The following is a 22,672-nucleotide window of genomic DNA, read 5'->3' as shown; positions in this document are numbered from 1 at the left end:
TAATCCTAGTAAAAATTCCCTGTCTTAGGATCACCACTTTATTTTAAGAATGTGAAATGTCAGAATAATAGTAGAGAGAATTATTTATTTCAGCTTTTATTTCTTTCATCACATTCGCAGTGGGTCAGAAGTTTACATACACTCAATTAGTATTTGGTTGCATTGCCTTTAAATTGTTTAACTTGGGTCAAATGTTTCGGGTAGCCTTCCACAAGCTTCCCACAATAAGTTGGGTGAATTTTGGCCCATTCCTCCTGACAGAGCTTGTGTAACTGAGTCAGGTTTGTAGGCCTCCTTGCTCGCACACGCTTTTTCAGTTCTGCCCACACATTTTCTATAGGATTGAGGTCAGGGCTTTGTGATGGCCACTCCAATACCTTGACTTTGTTGTCCTTAAGCCATTTTGCCACAACTTTGGAAGTATGCTTGGGGTCATTGTCCATTTGGAAGACCCATTTGCGACCAAGCTTTAACTTCCTGACTGATGTCTTGAGATGTTGCTTCAATATATCCACATAATTTTCCTTCCTCATGATACCATCTATTTTGTGAAGTGCACCAGTCCCTCTTGCAGCAAAGCACCCCCACAGCATGATGCTGCCACCCCGTGCTTCACGGTTGGGATGGTGTTCTTCGGCTTGCAAGCATTCCCCTTTTTCCTCCAAACATAACGATGGTCATAATGGCCAAACAGTTATATTTTTGTTTAATCAGACCAGAGAACATTTCTCCAAAAAGAAAGATATTTGTCCCCATGTGCAGTTGCAAACCGGAGTCTGGCTTTTTTCTGGCGGTTTTGGAGCAGTGGCTTCTTCCTTGCTGAGCTGCCTTTCAGGTTATGTCGATACAGGACTCGTTTTACTGTGGATATAGATACATTTGTACCTGTTTCCTCCAGCATCTTCACAAGGTCCTTTGCTGTTGTTCTGGGATTGATTTGCACTTTTCGCACCAAAGTACGTTAATCTCTAGTAGACAGAACGCGCCTCCTTCCTGAGCGGTATGACAGCTGCGTGGTCCCATGGTGTTTATACTTGCGTACTATTGTTTGTACAGATGAACGTGGTACCTTCAGGCGCTTGGAAATTGCTCACAAGGATGAACCAGACTGGATCACCAACTACTTCTCAGATAGAGTTCAATGTGTCAAATCGAAGGGCCTGTTGTCTGGACCTCTGGCCGTCTCTATGGGGGTGCCACAGGGTTCAATTCTCGGGCCGACTCTATTCTCTGTGTATATCAACGATGTCGCTCTTGCTGCTGGTGACTCTCAGATCCACCTCTACGCAGACGACACCATTTTGTATACATCTGGCCCTTCATTGGACACTGTTTTAACAAACCTCCAAACGAGCTTCAATGCCATACAGCACTCCTTCCGTAGCCTCCAACTGCTCTTAAACGCTAGTAAAACTAAATGCATGCTCTTCAATCGAACGCTGCTTGCACCCGCCTGCCCGACTAGAATCACTACTCTCGGCGGGTCTGACTTAGAATATGTGGACAACTACAAATACCTAGGTGTCTGGTTAGACCGTAAACTCTCCTTCCAAACTCACATTAAGCATCTCCAATCCAAAGTTAAATCTAGAATCGGCTTCCTATTTCGCAACAAAGCCTCCTTCACTCATGCTGCCAAACATGCCCTCGTAAAACGGACTATCCTACCAATCCTTGACTTCGGCAATGTCATTTACAAAATAGCCTCCAACACTCTACTCAGCAAATTGGATGTAGTCTATCACAGTGCCATCCGTTTTGTCACCAAAGCCCCATATGCCACCCACCACTGTGACCTGTACGCTCTCGTTGGCTGGCCCTCACTACATATTCGTCGCCAAACTCACTGGCTCCAGGTCATCTATAAATCACTGCTAGGCAAATCCCCGCCTTATCTTAGCTCATTGGTCACCATAGCAACACCCACCCGTAGTATGCACTCCAGCAGGTATATCTCACTGGCCATCCCCAAAGCCAACACCTCCTTTGGCCGACATTCCTTCCAGTTCTCTGCTGCCAATGACTGGAACGAACTGCAAAAATCTCTGAAGCTGGAGACTCTTATTTCCCTCACTAACTTTAAGCATCAGTTGTCAGAGCAGCTTACCAATCACTGCACCTGTACACAGCCCATCTGTAATTAGCCCACCCAACTACCTCATCCCCATATTGTTATTTATTTTGCTCATTTGCACCCCAGTATCTCTATTTGCACATCATCTTCTGCACATCTATCATTCCAGTGTTAATACTAAATAGTAATTATTTTGCACTATAGCCTATTTATTGCCTTACCTCCATAACTTTCTACATTTGCACACACTGTATATAGATTTTCTATTGTGTTATTGACTGAACGTTTTGTTTATCCCATATGTAACTCTGTGTTGTTGTTGTTTTTATCGCACCACTTTGCTTTATCTTGGCCGGGTCGCAGTTGTAAATGAGAACTTGTTCTCAACTGGCTTACCTGGTTAAATAAAGGTTAAATAAAATTAAATAAAGACTTGTGGAGGTCTACAAATTTTTTTCTGAGGTCTTGGCTGATTTCTTTTGATTTTCCCATGATGTAAAGCAATGAGGCACTGAGTTTGAAGGTAGGCCTTGAAATACATCCACAGGTACACCTCCAATTGACTCAAATTATGTCAATTAGCCTATCAGAAGCTTCTAAAGCCATGACATCCTTTTCTGGAATTTTCCAAGCTGTTTAAATGCACAGTCAACTTAGCGTATGTAAACTTCTGACCCACTGGAATTGTGATACAGTGAATTATAAGTGAAATTATCTGTCTGTAAACAATTGTTGGAAAAATTACTTGTGTCATGCACAAAGTAGATGTCCTAACCGACTTGCCAAAACTATAGTTTGTTAACAAGAAATGTGTGGAGTGGTTGAAAAACGAGTTTTAATGACTCCAACCTAAGTCTATGTAAACCTCCGACTTCAACTGTACATGGGGGTGGTACTGAAAGGTACGGAGAAAGGAATAATGAATATTCACATACAGTGAGGGAAAAAAGTATTTGATCCCCTGCTGATTTTGTACATTTGCCCACTGACAAAGACATGATCAGTCTATAATTTTAATGGTAGGTTTATTTGAACAGTGAGAGACAGAATAACAACAACAAAATCCAGAAAAACACATGTAAAAAATGCTATAAATTGATTTGCATTTTAATGAGGCAAATAAGTATTTGACCCTTCTGCAAAACATGACTTAGTACTTGGAGGCAAAACCCTTGTTGGCAATCACAGAGGTCAGATGTTTCTTGTAGTTGGCCACCAGGTTTGCACACATCTCAGGAGGGATTTTGTCCCACTCCTCTTTGCAGATCTTCTCCAAGTCATCAAGGTTTTGAGGCTGACGTTTGGCAACTCGAACCTTCAGCTCCCTTCACAGATTTTCTATGGAATTAAGGTCTGGAGACTGGCTAGGCCACTCCAGGACCTTAATGTGCTTCTTCTTGAGCCACTCCTTTGTTGCCTTGGCCGTGTGTTTTGGGTCATTGTCATGCTGGAATACCCATCCACGACCCATTTTCAATGCCCTGGCTGAGGGAAGGAGGTTCCCACCCAAGATTTGATGGTACATGGCCCCGTCCATCGTCCCTTTGATGCGGTGAAGTTGTCCTGTCCCCTTAGCAGAAAAACACCCCCAAAGCGTAATGTTTCCACCTCCATGTTTGACGGTGGGGATGGTGTTCTTGGGGTCATAGGCAGCATTCCTCCTCCTCCAAACACGGCGAGTTGAGTTGATGCCAAAGAGCTCAATTTTGGTCTCATCTGACCACAATGTTTATTGGCAAACTTCAGACGGCCCTGTATATGTGATTTCTTGAGCAGGGGGACCTTGCGGGCGCTGCAGGATTTCAGTCCTTCACGGTATAGTGTGTTACCAATTGTTTTCTTGGTGACTTTGGTCCCAGCTGCCTTGAGATCATTGACAAGATCCTCCCGTGTAGTTCTAGGCTGATTCCTCACCGTTCTCATGGTCATTGCAACTCCACGAGGTGAGATCTTGCATGGAGCCCCAGGCCGAGGGAGATTGACAGTTATTTTGTGTTTCTTCCATTTGCGAATAATTGCACCAACTGTTGTCACCTTCTCACCAAGCTGCTTGGCGATGGTCTTGTAGCCTATTCCAGCCTTGTGTAGGTCTACAATCTTGTCCCTGACATCCTTGGAGAGCTCTTTGGTCTTGGCCATGGTGGAAAGTTTGGAATCTGATTGATTGATTGCTTCTGTGGACAGGTGTCTTTTATACAGGTAACAATCTGAGATTAGGAGCACTCCCTTTAAGAGTGTGCTCCTAATCTCAGCTCGTTACCTGTATAAAAGACACCTGGGAGCCAGAAATCTTTCTGATTGAGAGGGGGTCAAATACTTATTTCCCTCATTAAAATGCAAATCAATTTATAACATTTTTGACATTTGTTTTTCTGGATTTTGTTGTTGTTATTCTGTCTCTCACTGTTCAAATAAACCTACCATTAAAATGATAGACTGACCATTTCTTTGTCAGTGGGCAAACGTACAAAATCAGCAGGGGATCAAATACTTTTTTCCCTCACTGTACATGCTACAATGGATAGAACAGTGTAATAGCATGATAAACAACATCAATAGCATAACAGGAAAGGACTGTATCTAGTAACCATGTATTACATAGTAACCCCAGATTAATGACTAGCATGGCAATAGCACAGGAAGTATAATGGCAAGGCCTGTATATATAAATGCTGCCTTATTACATGTAACAGGGAAGATAGCAAGCAACTGTAGCAACCAGAGCAGAGAACTGTATATTATAGAGATAGTAGGCTATTGCAAAAAACACACAAGAGCAAGGTCTGTATTTATAAATATATAAGAAATAGGAAGTACACTAAATTACCAAAAGTATGTGGACACCTACTCGTCGAACATCTCATTCCAAAATCATGGGCATTAATATGGAGTTGGTCCCCCCTTTGCTGCTATAACAGCCTCCACTCTTCTGGGAAGGCTTTCCACTAGATGTTGGAACATTGCTGCGGGGACTTGCTTCTATTCAGCCACAAGAGCATTAGTGAGGTTGGGCACTGATGCTGGGTGATTAGGCCTGGCTCGCAGTCGGCGTTCCATTTCATCCCAAAGGTGTTCGATGGGGTTGAGGTCAGGGCTCTGTGCAGGCCAGTCAAGTTATTCCACACAGATCTCGACAAACCAATTCTGTATGGACCTCGCTTTGTGCAAGGGGGCATTGTCATGCTGAAACAGGAAAGGGCCTTCCCCAAACTGTTGCCACAAAGCTGGAAGCACAGAATCATCTAGAATGTCATTGTATGCTGTAGCGTTATGATTTCTCTTCACTGGAACTAAGATGCCTAGCCCGAACCATGAAAAACAGCCCCAGACCATTATTCCTCCTCCACCTAATTTTACAGTTGGCACTATGCATTGGGGCAGGTAGCGTTCTCCCGGCATCCGCAAAACCCATATTCAGCCGTCAGATGGCCAGATGTTGAAGCGTGATTCATCACTCCAGAGAATGCGTTTCCACTGCTCCAGAGTCCAATGGCGGCGAGCTTTACACCACTCCAGCCGACGCTTGGATTTGCGCATGGTGATCTTAGGCTTGTGTGCGGCTGCTTGTCCATGGAAACCTATTTCATGATGCTCCCGACTAACAGTTCTTGTGCTGACGTTGCTTCCAGAGGCAGTTTGGAAGTCGGTAGTGAGTGTTGCAACGAGGAAAGACAATCTTTACATGCTACGCGCTTTAGCACTCGCAGATACCGTTCTGTGAGCTTGTGTGGCCTACCACTTCGAGGATGAGTTGTTGTTGCTCCTAGACGTTTCCACTTCACAATAACATCACTTACAGTTGACCATGGCAGCTATAGCAGGGCAGAAATTTGACGAACTGACTTGTTGGAGAGGTAGCATCCTATGACGGTGAAACGTTGAAAGTCCCTGAGCTCTTTAGTTATGCCATTCCACTGCCAATGCTTGTCTATGGAGATTGCATGGCTGTGTGCTCGATTTTATACAGCTGTCAGCAACGTGTGTGGCTGAAATAGTTGAATTCACTAATTTGAAGGGGTGTCCACATACCTTTGTATATATAGTGTAGTTGTGACGAGTACTGAGGATACGAAGGATACGAAGAGGCAGGACGCAGACGCAGGAATCAACAATGTAAAGGTTTACTTAACACTGAGCAAGAGAACAACAAAGAGTGAGTACACAACACAACACTGAACAGTCCAGGGCTATATAGGGGTGGTGATGAGATGAGGTGCAAGTGCGCTGGAGGTGATTAGGTTTCCATTTCCGGTGTTGCCGAGGTGGGGTGCTCAGACCGGTGGCTCAGTAGACCGGCGAATCGGAGCAACGGGAGGAGACGTGACAGTAGTAAACAGTGACTAATGATTGCAGACAATATCAGTAGGGGAGACCAGGGCACAAAGTAACAACTAAGTAACTCAAATTAGAAACCACATACATTTACGTCATTTAGCAGATGCTCTTATCCAGAGCGACTTACATTATCTATTTTTTCATACTGGCCCCCCGTGGGAATTGAACCCACAACCCTGGCGTTGCAAACGCCATGCTCTACATCCCTGCCGGCCATTCCCTCCCCTACCCTGGACGACGCTGGGCCAATTGTGCGCCGCCCCATGGGTCTCCCGGTCGAACCAGGATCTCTAGTGGCACAGCTAGCACTGCGATGCAGTGCCTTAGACCACTGCGCCACTCGGGAGACTGAGAAATAGAAAAGCTGTTATTCAATGTGCTAATTCTTGGTTAGTGTATCTATATGCCTATGAAGTTTTGCGTTTATTGACAACAATAACAAAAATCTGGGTGAATTCTAAATATTCTTGCCGCCTCTCTTTTTTGATTATTGACCTGTGGAACATTCCCCCTTTATCTAATCATATATAATTTGTATCAGTAAGAAGCGGTCTTTTGATTGGTATAATTGATGACAATAATTGTGGTATTTTCTCACAAGACTCAGATTTGTAATGGGGGTATATTGTAACATTTGTCACAATTAACCCCTTACCTAAAATTCTATGTGTAACGTATACGCCGGGAGTCAGGAAACAGGTGCAGAAAGTGAGTTTAATAAAGAACCGATACAGATGAACAAACATGAGAAGCATAATGAACGTAAGTGAAAACAATAACACCTCAACTGGCAGCTTCATTAAATAGTACCCGCAAAACACCAGTCTCAACGTCAACAGTGAAGAGGCGACTCTGGGATGCTGACCTTCTAGGCAGAGTTGCAAAGAAAAAGTCCAGTGTCTGTGTTCTTTTGCCCATCTTAATCTTTTTTTATTGGCCAGTCTGAGATATGGCCTTTTCTTTGCAACTCTGCCTAGAAGGTCAGCATCCCGATGTGTTGCTTTTTCACTGTTGATGTTGAGACTGGTGTTTTGCGGGTACTATTTAATGAAGCTGCCAGTTGAGGACCTGTGAGGCATCTGTTTCTCAAACTAGACACTCAAATGTATTTGTCCTCTTGCTCAGTTGTGCACCGGGGCCTCCCACTCCTCTTTCTATTCTGGTTAGAGCCAGTTTGCGCTGTTCTGTGAAGGGAGTAGTACACAGCGTTGTACGAGCTCTTCAGTTTCTTGGCAATTTCTCGCATGGAATAGCCTTAATTTCTCAGAACAAGAATAGACTGATGAGTTTCAGAAGAAAGTTCTTTGTTTCTGGCCATTTTGAGCCTGTAATCAAACCCACAATTGCTGATGCTCCAGATACTCAACTAGTCTCAAGAAGGACAGTTTTCTTGCTTCTTTAATCAGCACAACAGTTTTCAGCTGTGCTAACATAATTGCAAAAGGGTTTTCTAATGATCAATTAGCCTTTTAAAATGATAAACTTGTATTAGCAAACACAACGTGCCATTGGAACACAGGACTGATGGTTGCTGATAATGGGCCTCTGTACGCCTATGTAGATATTCCATAAAGAAATCAGCCGTTTCCAGCTACAATAGCCATTTACCACATTAACAATGTCTACACTGTATTTTTGATACATTTGATGTTATTATAATGGACAAAAAAATGGGGGGGGGGGGGGGGGGGGGGGGGGGGGTTCTACTAAGCTAACATATGGCATTTTTAAAAGATGGTCATACCATGGATCATTTAGCTATTTAATTAGGAATTTTATGACCCCTGTAGGTATAAAAAAATATCAATTTATTTTATTTTATAAAACACATTCATAAATGGAAAAAAAGACAGTCCCAAAAAATCATAAGGAATAAGGTTTTGAAATGTCTCTCCTATATCTAGGAGATATAAGAAAACTCAGGAAATATTTTTGTTTTTTGGACACATACAGTGGGGAGAACAAGTATTTGATACACTGCCGATTTAGCAGGTTTTCCTACTTACAAAGCATGTAGAGGTCTGTCATTTTTATCATAGGTACACTTCAACTGTGAGAGACGGAATCTAAAACAAAAATCCAGAAAATCACATTGTATGATTTTTAAGTAATTAATTTGCATGACATAAGTATTTGATCACCTACCAACCAGTAAGAATTCCGGCTCTCACATACCTGTTAGTTTGTCTTTAAGAAGCCCTCCTGTTCTCCACTCATTACCTGTATTAACTGCACCTGTTTGAACTCGTTACCTGTATAAAAGACACCTGTCCACACACTCAATCAAACAGACTCCAACCTCTCCACAATGGCCAAGACCAGAGAGCTGTGTAAGGACATCAGGGATAAAATTGTAGACCTGCACAAGGCTGGGATGGGCTACAGGACAATAGGCAAGCAGCTTGGTGAGAAGGCAACAACTGTTGGCGCAATTATTAGAAAATGGAAGAAGTTCAAGATGACGGTCAATCACCCTCGGTCTGGGGCTCCATGCAAGATCTCACCTCGTGGGGCATCAATGATCATGAGGAAGGTGAGGGATCAGCCCAGAACTACACGACAGGACCTGGTCAATGACCTGAAGAGAGCTGGGACCACAGTCTCAAAGACACACTACACCGTCATGGATTAAAATCCTGCAGCGCACGCAAGGTCCCCCTGCTCAAGCCAGCGCATGTCCAGGCCCATCTGAAGTTTGCCAATTACCATCTGGATGATCCAGAGGAGGAATGGGAGAAGGTCATGTGGTCAGATGAGACAAAAATATAGCTTTTTGGTCTAAACTCCACTCGCCGTGTTTGGAGGAAGAAGAAGGATGAGTACAACCCCAAGAACACCATCCCAACCATCAAGCATGGAGGTGGAAACATCATTCTTTGGGGATGCTTTTCTGCAAAGGGGACAGGACGACTGCACCGTATTGAGGGGAGGATGGGGCCATGTATCGCGAGATCTTGGCCAACAACCTCCTTCCCTCAGTAAGAGCATTGAAGATGGGTCGTGGCTGGGTCTTCCAGCATGACAACGACCCAAAACACACAGCCAGGGCAACTAAGGAGTGGCTCCGTAAGAAGCATCTCAAGGACCTGGAGTGGCCTAGCCAGTCTCCAGACCTGAACCCAATAGAACATCTTTGGAGGGAGCTGAAAGTCCGTATTGCCCAGCGACAGCCCCGAAACCTGAAGGATCTGGAGAAGGTCTGTATGGATGAGTGGGCCAAAATCCCTGCTGCAGTGTGTGTAAACCTGGTTAAGACCTACTGTAATTGCAAACAAAGGTTTCTGTACCAAATATTAAGTTCTGCTTTTCTGATGTATCAAATACTTATGTCATGCAATAAAAAATGCAAATTAATTACTTAAAAATTATACAATGTGATTTTCTGGATTTTTGTTTTAGATTCCGTCTCTCACAGTTGAAGTGTACCTATGATAAAAATTTGAGACCTCTACATGCTTTGTAAGTAGGAAAACCTGCAAAATCGGCAGTGTATCAAATACTTGTTCTCCCCACTGTATTTAACCCCTTTTCTTTGTTGGCACAAAACATTACTTCATTTTTTAAACCGGTACCAGGTTACCTTCAGACGAGGCCCGTGGCGGTTGTGGGGGTCGTAGAGCAATACGGAGAAACCATTGTGTTCGTCTCCCCTTTCCATAGAGTGGTCATATTAGTTTTGTAGGCCAAACTGTTCAGACGCTACATACGTTTTTGTGAGAAGACCGATTTCCGGGATGTCTCCTGGTCTGACAAACAGTGCTTTAGCTCTGCCACTTTACACCGCAGATGCGGAAGGCCGACATAGGTGGATGCAGTGGATTGAGACAGATATCTCTAGGGTAGCCCTTTCCGGCAGTGAGTGACCAAAAGCGCACTCTTTGGCCTCATGGGTGGAATGTTATGAATATCTTTCATAATTTCATAATTAATAAAGATTTGTTTTAAATCAACAACGAAAATACGGTGTTTCTATGTGAAACAGTTTTGTTATAGTTCAGTCTTCTGTGATGTATAGAAAGTGTAATATTGGGATGAAAACTAAAAAAAAGATTAAGCCCATAACCATGTGTGTGAGGTGTATACTTTTGTTTCAAAGTAGATTTGTTTTGGACTACCAAGAATCACTCTGTGTGACTCTGATTTAGCCCACTGCTGTAAAAGGTTTAACAGATGTTTTCAGTATGTTAATATGTTTGACACACGGGTCAATAGACTGTTAAGTATTTTAAACTCTGTAACTGTTTTAAAGTCACCATTGGCCTCATAGTGAAATCCCTGAGTGGTTTCCTTCCTCTTCGGCAACAAAGTTAGGAAGGACGCCTGTATCTTTGTAGTGTCTGGGTGTATTTATACACCATCCGAAGTGTTATTAATAACTTCACCATGCTCAAAGGGATATTCAATGTCTGCTTTTTTTTTTTACCCATCTACCAATAGGTGCCCTTCCTTGCGACGCATTGGAAAACCTTCCTGGTCTTTGTGGTTGAATCTGTGTTTGAAATTCACTGCTCGACGGAGGGACCTTACAGATAATTGTGTGGTTGGGGTACAGAGATGAGGTAGTCATTCAGAAATCATGGTAAACACTATTATTGCACACAAGCTTATGTGACTTGTTAAGCACATTTTTATTCCTGAACCTTACAGATAATTGTACACTGATACAAAACATTAGGAACACCTAGATAGACTGACCAGGTGAATCCAGGTGAAAGCTATGATGCCTTATTGATGTCACTTGTTAAATCCATAAAAAAAGTATATATTTTTAAGCCTTGATACAATTGAGACATATAATGTGTATGTGTGTCATTCAGAGGGTGAATGGGCAAGACAAAAGATGTAAGTGCCTTTGGACGGGGTATGGTAGTGTGTCAAGAGGTGCAATGCTGCTGGGTTTTTCACGCTCAACAGTTTCCCGTGTATATCAAGAATGGTCCACCACCCAATGGACATCCAGCCAACTTCACACAACTGTGGGAAGCATTGGAGTCAACACGGGCCAGCATCCCTGTGGATTGCTTTCAACACCTTATAGAGTCCATGCCCTGACGAATTGAGGCTGTTCTGAGGGCAAAAGGGGGTGCAACTCAATATTAGGAAGGGGTACAGAGATGAAGTAGTCATTCAAAAATCATGTTATTATGTGATTTGTTAAGTAAAGTTTTACTCCTGAACTTATTTAGGTTTGCTATAACAAAGAGGTTGAATACTTATTGACTCAAGATATTTCAGCTTTTCATTTGTAATCAATTAGTCCACTTTGATATTATGTGGTATTGTGTGTATGCCAGCGACAGAAAAATCTCAAAATTCAGGCTGTAACACAACAAAATGTGGACGAAGTCAAGGGGTGTGAATACTTTCTGAAGGCACTGTAAAACTAGCTGAAACGAGCCACCTACGATTACCCACAGGGCAGCTTCTTGCCATTGTTGCTAGCTATTTGGCCATCCAGAATCATAACAATATGGACTTTTGCTCCATTGAAGCATGTGCATCGTTTTCGTGACATTGTCAGCTAACCCGCATATTCAACTGTTCAGATTTTACAGATGTTTTTGTGAGAAGAACCGTTTTCGGGATCCGCCCTTGATAATCACACAGACTAATTGTTGGTATCAGCGGACTGTAGCTCAAACACACAGCGATACCATGGGACTCAAGATTTTCAAGTGTTTTTATTTTTGTAACAATGGTTTTGGGAAACAGCTCAGAGGTTTAACCATGCTCATAGGATCCCACTGGGCACAGATGTCACTTCAATGTCTATTCGATGTTGGTTCAACGTAATTTCATTGAAATGACATGTAAACAACATTGATTCAACCAGTGTGTGCCCAGTGGGATGGTTCTAACGATTAACTTAGCCTTAAGATGCTTTTGGGAAACTTCTGCTGCTATGTGGACCGTAGAGAAGGGTCCACTCCCTTAACCTTCTATCTGACACAGAGGCTGTCCTTTGAAATGGTTCCTGGTTATCTCTAGGGGTTCTCATGGGTGTATTTAAGAAAAACACCACCAGACCATTCTATAACCTTTTTTAAAGTTGTGATAAAGTTTTACACTCCCTGATATCATCCAGCAAGGATAGACATTGATGCTCATCGTCTTTTTGTTTCCAGAAACTAATTTGTCTCGGTTATAATACCTATGAAGGCAGGTCACATGCTGTAGTTGTCATAGTGATGGGGGGTTAGTTACTCGAGTGGGGTACAGGTCCAGGTATAGCTCTGGCTCTGTGCACCTGAGGAGGTGTAAATAGTCAAACTTTGTATCACGCCGCATTTAAACAAGGGTGTACATTTGAGGGTTTTGTGTTGATACAATATGTAGTGAATTTGTTATTGGCGTCAAAAGACAAAGAAACTGATAGGCCAGACATCACCACATTAGTAAACTATTTGGTAGAGAGGGGTCACAAGGCATCATGTGGGAAAGTACAACCAGCGAAACAAGAGATAACATACTTGGGGGTTTCGATTTCGGAAGTCACGAAGCACATTACACGTGATCGAGTTGGAACAATGCGACTCAGGAAAACCCTAGGGGTTTTAATCTCGTGAGACACTTTATTCAGTTTTATTCTAAACTAGATTATAGAATTGACAAAAGGGAGGAGGGGTCACGAGTAATTTTGCTGAGGGCTTTCTGAGTTCAAGGAAACAGAGATGTAGACTAGTGAAGGTAACAAATGAATGTAAGTTCATTGGAAAGTAAGAATTTCAAATTTGAATTGTTTGGACTGATTAAGAGTTAGCAAAATGGAAACTAATAAAATGTACACTTTCTCTTCCAGGAGAATGGGGGTAGTCATTTTCTCTCTCTTTGAAATGTTTCCTGGGACTATTGTCTTGGGAGAGCGGTTAGTGAAATTAAGTGAAAGGTATCCGGATACGGCCGTTAAGGGAGTTACCAAATTAAACAAGGCATGGCCATTTTTGTTTGTTTTTGGCATATGGTTTGCAAATACCCACAAACACACTTCTTATTAATATTTGGTTTTAGTGGGTTTTTCACGGGTTAGACAGACTGCACCTTAAAGGGGCACACACATGGAATTTTCTGAAGTTTTATTTTCGGAGTTTTAATTGAACACGTGCATTCTTTTGATAAGAAACGTACTGAAGAAACTTACTGTAACGCTTGGATACGAAATGTATGAAATGTTTGACTGTTTTAAATAATTAGTATAATATAGAAATAAATACTTATTTGAAGGGTTTGACTGACCTATGACCTCTGTGCTGACTTTCTAGTGTGGTTCGATCACCCTCACTGGGAAGCTGACAGATGGTTGGGTGATGATTTGTGGTCCTCTGTAGCTCAATTGGTAGAGCAAGGCGCTTGTAATGCCAGGGTAGTGGGTTCAATCCCCGGGACCACCCATACGTAAAAATGTATGCACACATGACTGTAAGTCGCTTTGGATAAAAGCGTCTGCTAAATGGCATATTATTTATTATTTAACTCTATTAGTGGGGGTTTTTACATGCTGAAAGTGTATATTTTTGCATGTGTGTTTGAGCTGTTGTGTGTGTGGTTGAGCACATTCATTGTGTGTGTGTTTGTGTGTGTGTATATACAGACGACACCAGTCAAAGGAGAGGGAACAGAAGAATGGCGGCTGGCAGAGGAGGAGCCCGCGGCAGGGGCAAAAGGCCAGCCAGCGAGGATGATGATGATGAAGATGAAGAGGAAGAAGAGGCTCCCAGAAACCGCAGAGGAGCCAATGAGAAGAAGGCTGCCAAGTCACGTGACAGCGACGATGAAAGTGAGGATGACGCCCCCAAGAGGAGACGAGGAGGAGCAGCAAATAAAGGAGCAGCAAACAAAAAGAAAGGAGGACAGTAAGGAGGACAGTGAGGAGGACAGTGAGGAGGACAGTGATGAGGACAGTGAGGAGGACAGTAAGGAGGACAGTGAGGAGGACAGTGAGGAGGACAGTGAGGAGGAGAAGGGGAACAAGAGAAAGAAGAAGGGAAAGAAGGGGAGAAAGAAGAGGAGACCAAAGTTAAGAAAGGAGACGCAAAGGGGAAGGGCAAAGGAAATGAGAAGGAAGATGAGAAGGACAAGAATAAGGAAAAGAGGAAAGAGAGAAGGTATCTTGGATGGAAATCAGGACCCAAGCGATAGAGTGTGATGGCCTTAGAGAATATTCTAAACATAATACTACACAGGACAGGAATCAAAATAATGGGTCAAATACATGATTTAAGTGTATTATACAGTTTTTGCTACACTCTTAGAAAAAATGGTTCCAAAAGGGTTCTTCGGCTGTCCCCATAGGATAACCCTTTTTGGTTCCAGATAGAACCCCTTTTGGTTCCAGGTATAACTATTTTGGGTTCCATGTAGAACCCTCTATGTAAAGGGTTCTACATGGAACTCTAAAGGGATCTAACTGGAACCAAAAATGATTATTCAAAGGGTTCTCCTATGGGGACAGCCGAAGAACCCTTTTAGGTTCTAGATAACACCGTTTTTTCTAAGAGTGTACGCTTGCATCAAGAGAAATAAAGGGATATCCTTTTTAACTTTCTTTCAATCATCTCAACCATTTATTTTATCAATTTATTTCAGTTTGACTGTGGCTGTTCTGTTGCTAACCCTATAATCTGTTCTCAGAGAATGTCAAGAATTTGTGGATAAACTTGAAGGGGCTCTGGGCAAAGGAAAAGGCAATAGGTTTTATGCCTATAAAGTCATGATAATGAAGGTATGGATCCCTGAGCACAATGTATTCTTTCATACAACTTACCTTTTTGTGGTTGTCGAAATATGAGAATATAATATTGATTATCTTTATTTTTGCCAGAAATTGATCAAATTCCAAAGAGATTTTGACAATTTCAAAACTACTTGCATACCATGGGAACGAAATATAAAAGAGGTTGAAGGTGAGTTACCTGATACTCAACACTTTAGAAACACCAATATACTGAAAATATTCCTGAACACCTCACAACACAATATACACTAATATACTGACCTTATTGACAAAGGCCAGTTGAATGACAGCTGAGCACTACCATCTAGTGGAGAAACCCTATACATCCACTTCTCAACCCTCAGGTCACTTTGGGTCTTCTGTTGCTTCCTACTTCATCTTCCTGCACTGGATGTATGGCATGAACATGGTCCTCTTTGGCTTAACCTTCAGACTGGATGTGATCTCAGAGGTAAAACCGTCTCACAAACAGTTTTAACGCATAGATAAAACTCTGATGTATACTCTAGTAATGATTTAAATGTGTTATGGCTCCAGGTTCTGATGAGACTTCCCTATGGATCCATTCCCAGGAAGACAGTGCCCAGAGCTGAGCAGCCCACTGCTCAAGACTACTCTGTCCTCATGGACTTCAACGTGGGTTAAAACATGCAGTCGAGATACCCTCTATTTACTCTGCATGAAAGCCTGTCAAATATGACCATATCAAAGAGTTCAGGCTCATGTGATGATATTATGATGATATTTCATATTGTGCTATTTAAATGATCAGCATGGGTCTTGAGACACCCGTGAAGATCAGAAGACACAAGTTAATCAGTACACTATAACAGCACCATTCATCATTTGCAATCACTTCTTTCTCTCTCAGGGGTATTGCAAATACTCAGTCCTCTTCTATGGTTACTACAACAACCAGAGGACAATTGGGCTGCTGAAGTTCCTTCTCCCTCTGTCTTACCTCATGGTAGGAGTGGGGACTTTTGGCTACAGCCTGATGGTGGTGATACGAACGTGAGTCGCCACCAAATCCCCCACCTATAAAATATGATCAGGTGTCACACATACCCACATAAAAAAATACTACAGTTTACTATGTAATACTACAGTACTTACTATAGAATTATATAGTAATTTTTTGTATACTGTAGAATACTACACTACACACTGTAGTATCCCTCGATCATGTGTAGTACTTACTATAGAATTATGTAGTATACTGTAGAATACTACAGTAAATACTACAGTATTATCCACAAAAAAACACTGTAGTAAATACTACAGTAATGTCCGCAAAAACACTACAGTCCACAAAAACACTACACGTTTTTAACTACAGTGGTTTGCGAAAGTATTCACCCCCTTGGCATTTTTCCTATTTTGTTGTGAAACAAACAAGAAATAAGACAACAAAACAGAAAACTTGAGCGTGCATAACTATTCACCCCCCCCAAAGTCAGTACTTTGTAGAGCCACCTTTTGCAGCAATTACAGCTGCAAGTCTCTTGGGGTATGTCTCTATAAGCTTGGCACATCTAGCCACTGGGGTTTTTGCCCATTCTTCAAGGCAAAACTGCTCCATCTTCTTCAAGTTGGATTATTTCCGCTGGTGTACAGCAAACTTTAAGTCATACCACAGATTCTCAATTGGATTGAGGTCTGGGTTTTGACTAGGCCATTCCAAGACATTTAAATGTTTCCCCTTAAACCACTCGAGTGTTGCTTTAGCACTATGCTTAGGGTCATTGTCCTGCTGGAAGGTGAACCTCCGTCCCAGTCTCAAATCTCTTGAAGACTGAAACAGGTTTCCCTCAAGAATTTCCCTGTATTTAGCGCCATCCATCATTCCTTCAATTCTGACCAGTTTCCCAGTCCCTGCCGATGAAAAACATTGGGGGATGGTGTTCTCGGGGTGATGAGAGTTGTTGGGTTTGCGCCAGACATAGCGTTTTCCTTGATGGCCAAAAAGCTCAATTTTAGTCTCATCTGACCAGAGTACCTTCTTACATATGTTTGGGGAGTCTCCCACATGCCTTTTGGCGAACACCAAACGTGTTTGCTTATTTTTTTCTTCAAGCAATGGCTTTTTTTCTGGCCACTCTTCCATATTGTTATTTATTTTGCTCATTTGCACCCCAGTATCTCTATTTACACATCATCTCTTGCACATCTATCATTCCAGTGTTAATACTAATTGTACTTATTTTGCACTATGGCCTATTTATTGCCTTACCTCCATAACTTGCTACATTTGAACACACTGTATATATATTTTCTGTTGTATTTTTGACTTTATGTTTTGTTTTACCCCATATATAACTCTGTGTTGTTGTTTTTATCGCACTGCTTAGCTTTATCTTGGCCAGGTCGCAGTTGTAAATGAGAACTTGTTCTCAACTGGCTTACCTGGTTAAATAAAGGTAAAAAAAAAAAAAAAAAAAAAAAAAAAAAAAGGCCAGCTCTGTGGAGTGTACGGCTTAAAGTGGTCCTATGGACAGTTACTCCAATCTCTGCTTGTCACGCTCGTTAGAAGTAACGGACCAAGGCGCAGCGTGATATGCGTACATCTTCTATAATAGAGTACTGGCAACACGATACAAAATACAAAACAACAAAACGAAACGTGAAGTCCTCGGTTAACCAACCCAAACCTACACGGAACAAGATCCCACAAAACACAAGTGCACAACAGGCTGCCTAAGTATGGTTCCCAATCAGAGACAACAAGCAACAGCTGATTCTCGTTGCCTCTGATTGAGAACCACCCCAGCCAACCTAGAAAACACATGAACTAGAAACTGAACATAGAACACAAAACATAGACCCTACACACCCTGGCTCAACATATAAGAGTCCCCAGAGCCAGGGCGTGACACTGCTGTGGAGCTTTGCAACTCCTTCAGGGTTATCTTTGGTCTCTTTGTTGGTCTCCCCTGTAGCTCAGTTGGTAGAGAATGGTGCTTGCAACGCCAGGGTTGTGGGTTTGTTTCCCACGGGGGGCCAGTATGAAAATGTATGCACTCACTAACTGTAAGTCGCTCTGGATAAGAGCGTCTGCTAAATGACTAAAATGTAAAATGTTATCTTTGGTCTCTTTGTTGCCTCTCTGATTAATGCCCTCCTTGCCTGGTCCGTGAGTTTTGGTGGGCAGCCCTCTCTTGGCAGTTTTGTTGTTGTGCCATATTCTTTCCATTTTTTTAATAATGGATTTAATGGTGCTCTGTGGGATGTTCAAAGTTTCTGAGATTTCTTTTATAACCCAACCCTGATCTATTCTCCACAAGTTTGTCCCTGACCTGTTTGGAGAGCTCCTTGGTCTTCATCTGCCGCTTGCTTGGTGGTGCCTCTTGCTTAGTGGTGTTGCAGACTCTGGGGCCTTTCAGAACAGGTGTTTTTATACTGAGATCATGTGACAGATCATGTGACACTTAGATTGCACAGAGGTGGACTTCATTTAACTAATTATGTGACTTCTGAAGGTAATTGGTTGCACCAGATCTTATTTAGGATCTTCATAGCGAAGGGGGTGAATACATATGCACGCCCCAGCTCTAATTGCTGCCAAAGAACTTCTACAAAGTAATGACTCAGGGGTGTGAATACTTATGTAAATGAGATATTTCATTTTAAATACATTTGCCAACATTTCTAAAAACATATTTTCACTTTGTCATTATGGAGTATTGTGTGTAGATACGTTTTTAAAAAATGTAATCCATTTTGAATTCAGTCTGTAACACAACACAATGTGGAATAAGTCAAAGGGTATGAATACTTTCTGAAGGCACTGTACCCTGCCAATTTCCCTCCCCCATTTCGCAATTTGTGCCACCCATAAGTGAGAAACCTACATGCCAAGTATAGACCATATTGTGTTCCTACAGGTTATAGAAAAGAGCAGAAGTGCTAAACTATCCGTTCAGACCCCAGTCCTACCTATCTACAGGTTATGGAAAATGTGCACTTTTAGTATTTCACCAGTAGGTTTCCTGAAGGAGAAAGCATCCACTTTTATATCAAAGATAAAACTAAAACACTACAGTAAATACTACAGTATGCTACAGTTTGCAAAAACACTACAGTAAATACTACATTATACTACAATCCACAAAAATAATTACTTTAGTATATACTACAGTTTTCTTTTACTACTGTATTTATACTATAGTTAATTGCAAATACTACAGTACACTACAGTAAATACTACAATATTCACTGAAGTGTTTTTGCAGATTTTAGTAAAGTCCGCAAAAACACTACAGTGAATACTATAGTATTTACACCATAGTATAATATAGTATTTTTTCACGTGGGTATGTCAAAACACACCGCAACACATCAAAATAGAAAGCATTTAGTTTGTTCATGGTGTTTGGGCTGAAAATGGATGATGGTCTTTCCCCACTGTCATTCCTATGTGTTTTGATAGAATGCCTAAGAATGCTGACGTAGGGGGAGGGGACGGAGATGAGGGGGAGTTTACCTTTGCCTTGGAGATGTTCACCAGCTGGGATTACCTCATTGGCAAAACTGAGACAGCTGACAACAAGTATGATTCCATCACCACCAGCTTCAAGGTAACCATGGAGGCCTGTGGTTACTATTTTCACAGCTTCTGATGCACAGTGATCCAACCAACCATCATAATGTCAGATCTTTTGATTTGTGTTCTTCTTAGTATTATTTACTGTATTCAATCCAATATATACTGACATTATTTCCCACTTACGACACAGCACCACTGAAACATGTAAGTGGTCCATATGATAACTGTCTGTCTGTCTCAGTGCAGGAGTCCATTTTGGATGAGCAGGAGAACCAGAAGGATGAGAACATCCATCTGAGGAGGTTCCTGCGTGTTCTGGCCAATGTCATGATCATCTGCTGCCTGGGGGGAAGTGGCTACCTCATCTTCTTTGTGGTGAAGTGGTCCCAGGAGTTTGCCAACAGGGACGACCTGAGCTGGTACGAGAGAAACAAGGTAATGCTTGGAGAATGTACTTGACATCAACACCATTCTTTCAAACCAATAGAATCAGTTTATATTTGGAATAAATGTATAGTGATATTATGTTATATAGATGTAGGATCTTAATTTGATCACCTGTTGCAGGAGGTTTAAAAAGGAAGTTTGTAATTTCCACTTTGACATTTCTGACTTGATTTTCCCATACGAAAAATGTATCAACACCTACAAAAATGTCCATGAATTATAATCCACATAATAATTAACATTTCCTGTTGCTGCAGGATTATTTTCCTGCTGTAGCAAACTGTCTCAAATTAAGATCCTACATCTGTAATAGTGCAGCCTTCTTTTTTTATCTCATTCATTACTGACTAAACAAACTTCCCTTTCTATTTCATCACTGAAATATTTGTTATTATATGGTGTTGTGTAAAGTGGTGGTGTAGTGGGGTGATGGTATGATTCCTGCCATGGTTCCTCTGTGTTGTTGGAGCTCATCTTGTCCCTGTTGGGCCTGGTGTGTCCTCCCCTTTTTGAGACCATCGCTGAGCTGGAGGAGTACCACCCCCGGATCGCCCTCAAATGGCAGCTGGGGCGCATCTTTGCCCTCTTTCTGGGAAACCTCTACACCTTCCTATTCGCCCTATTTGATGATGTCACGATCGTCGTAAGAACCGGACCAAGGCGCAGCGTGATAGGCGTACATCTTTATTACGTACTTAACACACGATCAAAACGATACGTGAAGTCTAACAGGTTCACCAACACAAACCTATACAGATCAAGATCCCACAATTAACTGTGCCAAACAGGCTGCCTAAGTATGGTTCCCAATCAGAGACAACGAGAATCAGCTGCCTCTGATTGGGAACCACCCTGGCCAACATAGATCCACACGATCTAGAACATAAACCTAGAAAACTAAACATAGAAACTAACACCCTGGCTCAACATTAAAGAGTCCCCAGAGCCAGGGCGTGACAGATGAGGTCAACAACAAGGTCCTGTAAGGCTGCCTCTGGCTGCTTCAGGCCACTACCAGACCTTAGCTCTTTCTTGTTTATCTTAAATTAACATTGAGAGCTGGATTACAGAATGTTTTTTGGGGGATAATATGAAAGAGTGAAAGAGAATGATAAGGTTTCATAATGGGATGGTTGAATTACACATACAGTAAACAACGCAATGCATCATGTAGTGAGGGATTGGTTTCATACACTTAGGACTGATGTTCCTCATAGTAATGCATTGTCATTGGGATGAAAGGGTAGTGCATTGTAATAATGACCTGTGATTTGATGGCTTCCTTCCTTCCTTCCACTCAGCTTGAGGAGGAGGTATCCATTAGGAATGCGTCCATCTGGGCCCTGAAGGAATACTATGCTACGATTACAACGACACGGACGCCACCCCACCCCCCATCGCCCCCTCTGATGTCATCAGGGGGCCATGCTGGGAGACCGCCGTCAGCATAGTAACGGAACCTTACAGACATCCTCATCTCTGGTATGTTAATTGTTTGGGTTGTATGTACTGTACCTTTGTAAAGCCATGTGTGTGTTGTTCATCATGTGACAGGAGTTTGTGAAGCTGACCGTGTCAGACATCCAGGTGACCTACCTGACCATCCTGATTGGTGACTTTGCGCGGGCTGTCATTGTCAGATTCCTCAACTACTGCTGGGGCTGGGACCTCGAAGCCACATATGTAGGTCCTCCACTGGTCATTGTTACAAAGGGCTACAGTATATTACATAGTTATAAATGTCTTATTTTGTCTATTGGTGGGGATATTCTAGTGGTCATAAGTTTGAATCACTGTTTGTGATATGAATTATATCTCCCTCTGTAGCCATCGTTTGGCGAGTTTGACATCAGTGGCAGCGTTCTTGGTCTGGTCTTCAACCAAGGAATGATCTGGTAAGAGATATTTCTATTCTGGTTGCAGAAATATAGAACTCATGCAGAATATTCCATATTCCCTTCAATGACACCGTGTGTGCGTGTGTGATTCAGGATGGGTGCGTTCTATGCTCCAGGGCTGGTAGGGATAAACGTCCTGCGTCTCCTCTCCTCCATGTACTACCAGTGCTGGGCCGTGATGGCCACTAACGTGCCCCATGAGAGGATCTTCAAGGCCTCGAAATCCAACAACTTCTACATGAGCCTCCTCCTCCTCATCCTCTTCCTCAGTCTACTGCCTGTGGTCTACACCATCATGACCCTGCCACCCTCCTTTGACTGTGGGCCATTCAGGTAACACAAACACACACACAGGCTGTTACTGTTTTTTTCTTCAAACATTACAAAACATCCACATAAAAACGACAGAATACAGACGCAGACAAACATCAACGACATCACACCTGCCCAGACCCACCTGCTCACACCCCCATCTCCAGCGCCCGCATTACCCTCCGCCACATGGCCTCAAACTGCACTATTTTGTTTCTCTTCTTCGCCCACGCACTTTCAATATTTAGATAATAACGCATTTGACCTTTCCATTGTGTTAACAACGGAGGACTGGTTGATTTCCAGTTTTTAAGTATACGTTTTTTCAA

At 42.3% G+C, this 22,672-nt stretch overlaps 1 protein-coding gene across 1 annotated transcript; it reads left to right on the top strand.

Moving 5' to 3' along the window:
- Positions 1–14,029: 14,029 nt before the first annotated feature.
- LOC311127463 (transmembrane channel-like protein 2-A) lies at positions 14,030–22,368 on the top strand (the record flags this gene model as incomplete). The annotated part of the gene is given in 14 exon segments (XM_084159297.1): positions 14,030–14,259; positions 15,038–15,128; positions 15,228–15,309; positions 15,485–15,591; positions 15,678–15,776; positions 16,012–16,154; positions 19,570–19,717; positions 19,933–20,121; positions 20,603–20,776; positions 21,435–21,498; positions 21,501–21,583; positions 21,688–21,816; positions 21,961–22,028; positions 22,125–22,368. Coding segments are annotated over 14 exon segments (1,851 nt in total).
- Positions 22,369–22,672: the final 304 nt, after the last annotated feature.

Source organism: Coregonus lavaretus (assembly GCF_964263955.1).
Source record: "Coregonus lavaretus genome assembly, chromosome: 4".
NCBI lineage: Eukaryota > Metazoa > Chordata > Actinopteri > Salmoniformes > Salmonidae > Coregonus > Coregonus lavaretus.
The sequence above is the reverse complement of the archived record's forward strand: the minus strand, read 5'-3'. Positions and strand labels throughout refer to the sequence as shown.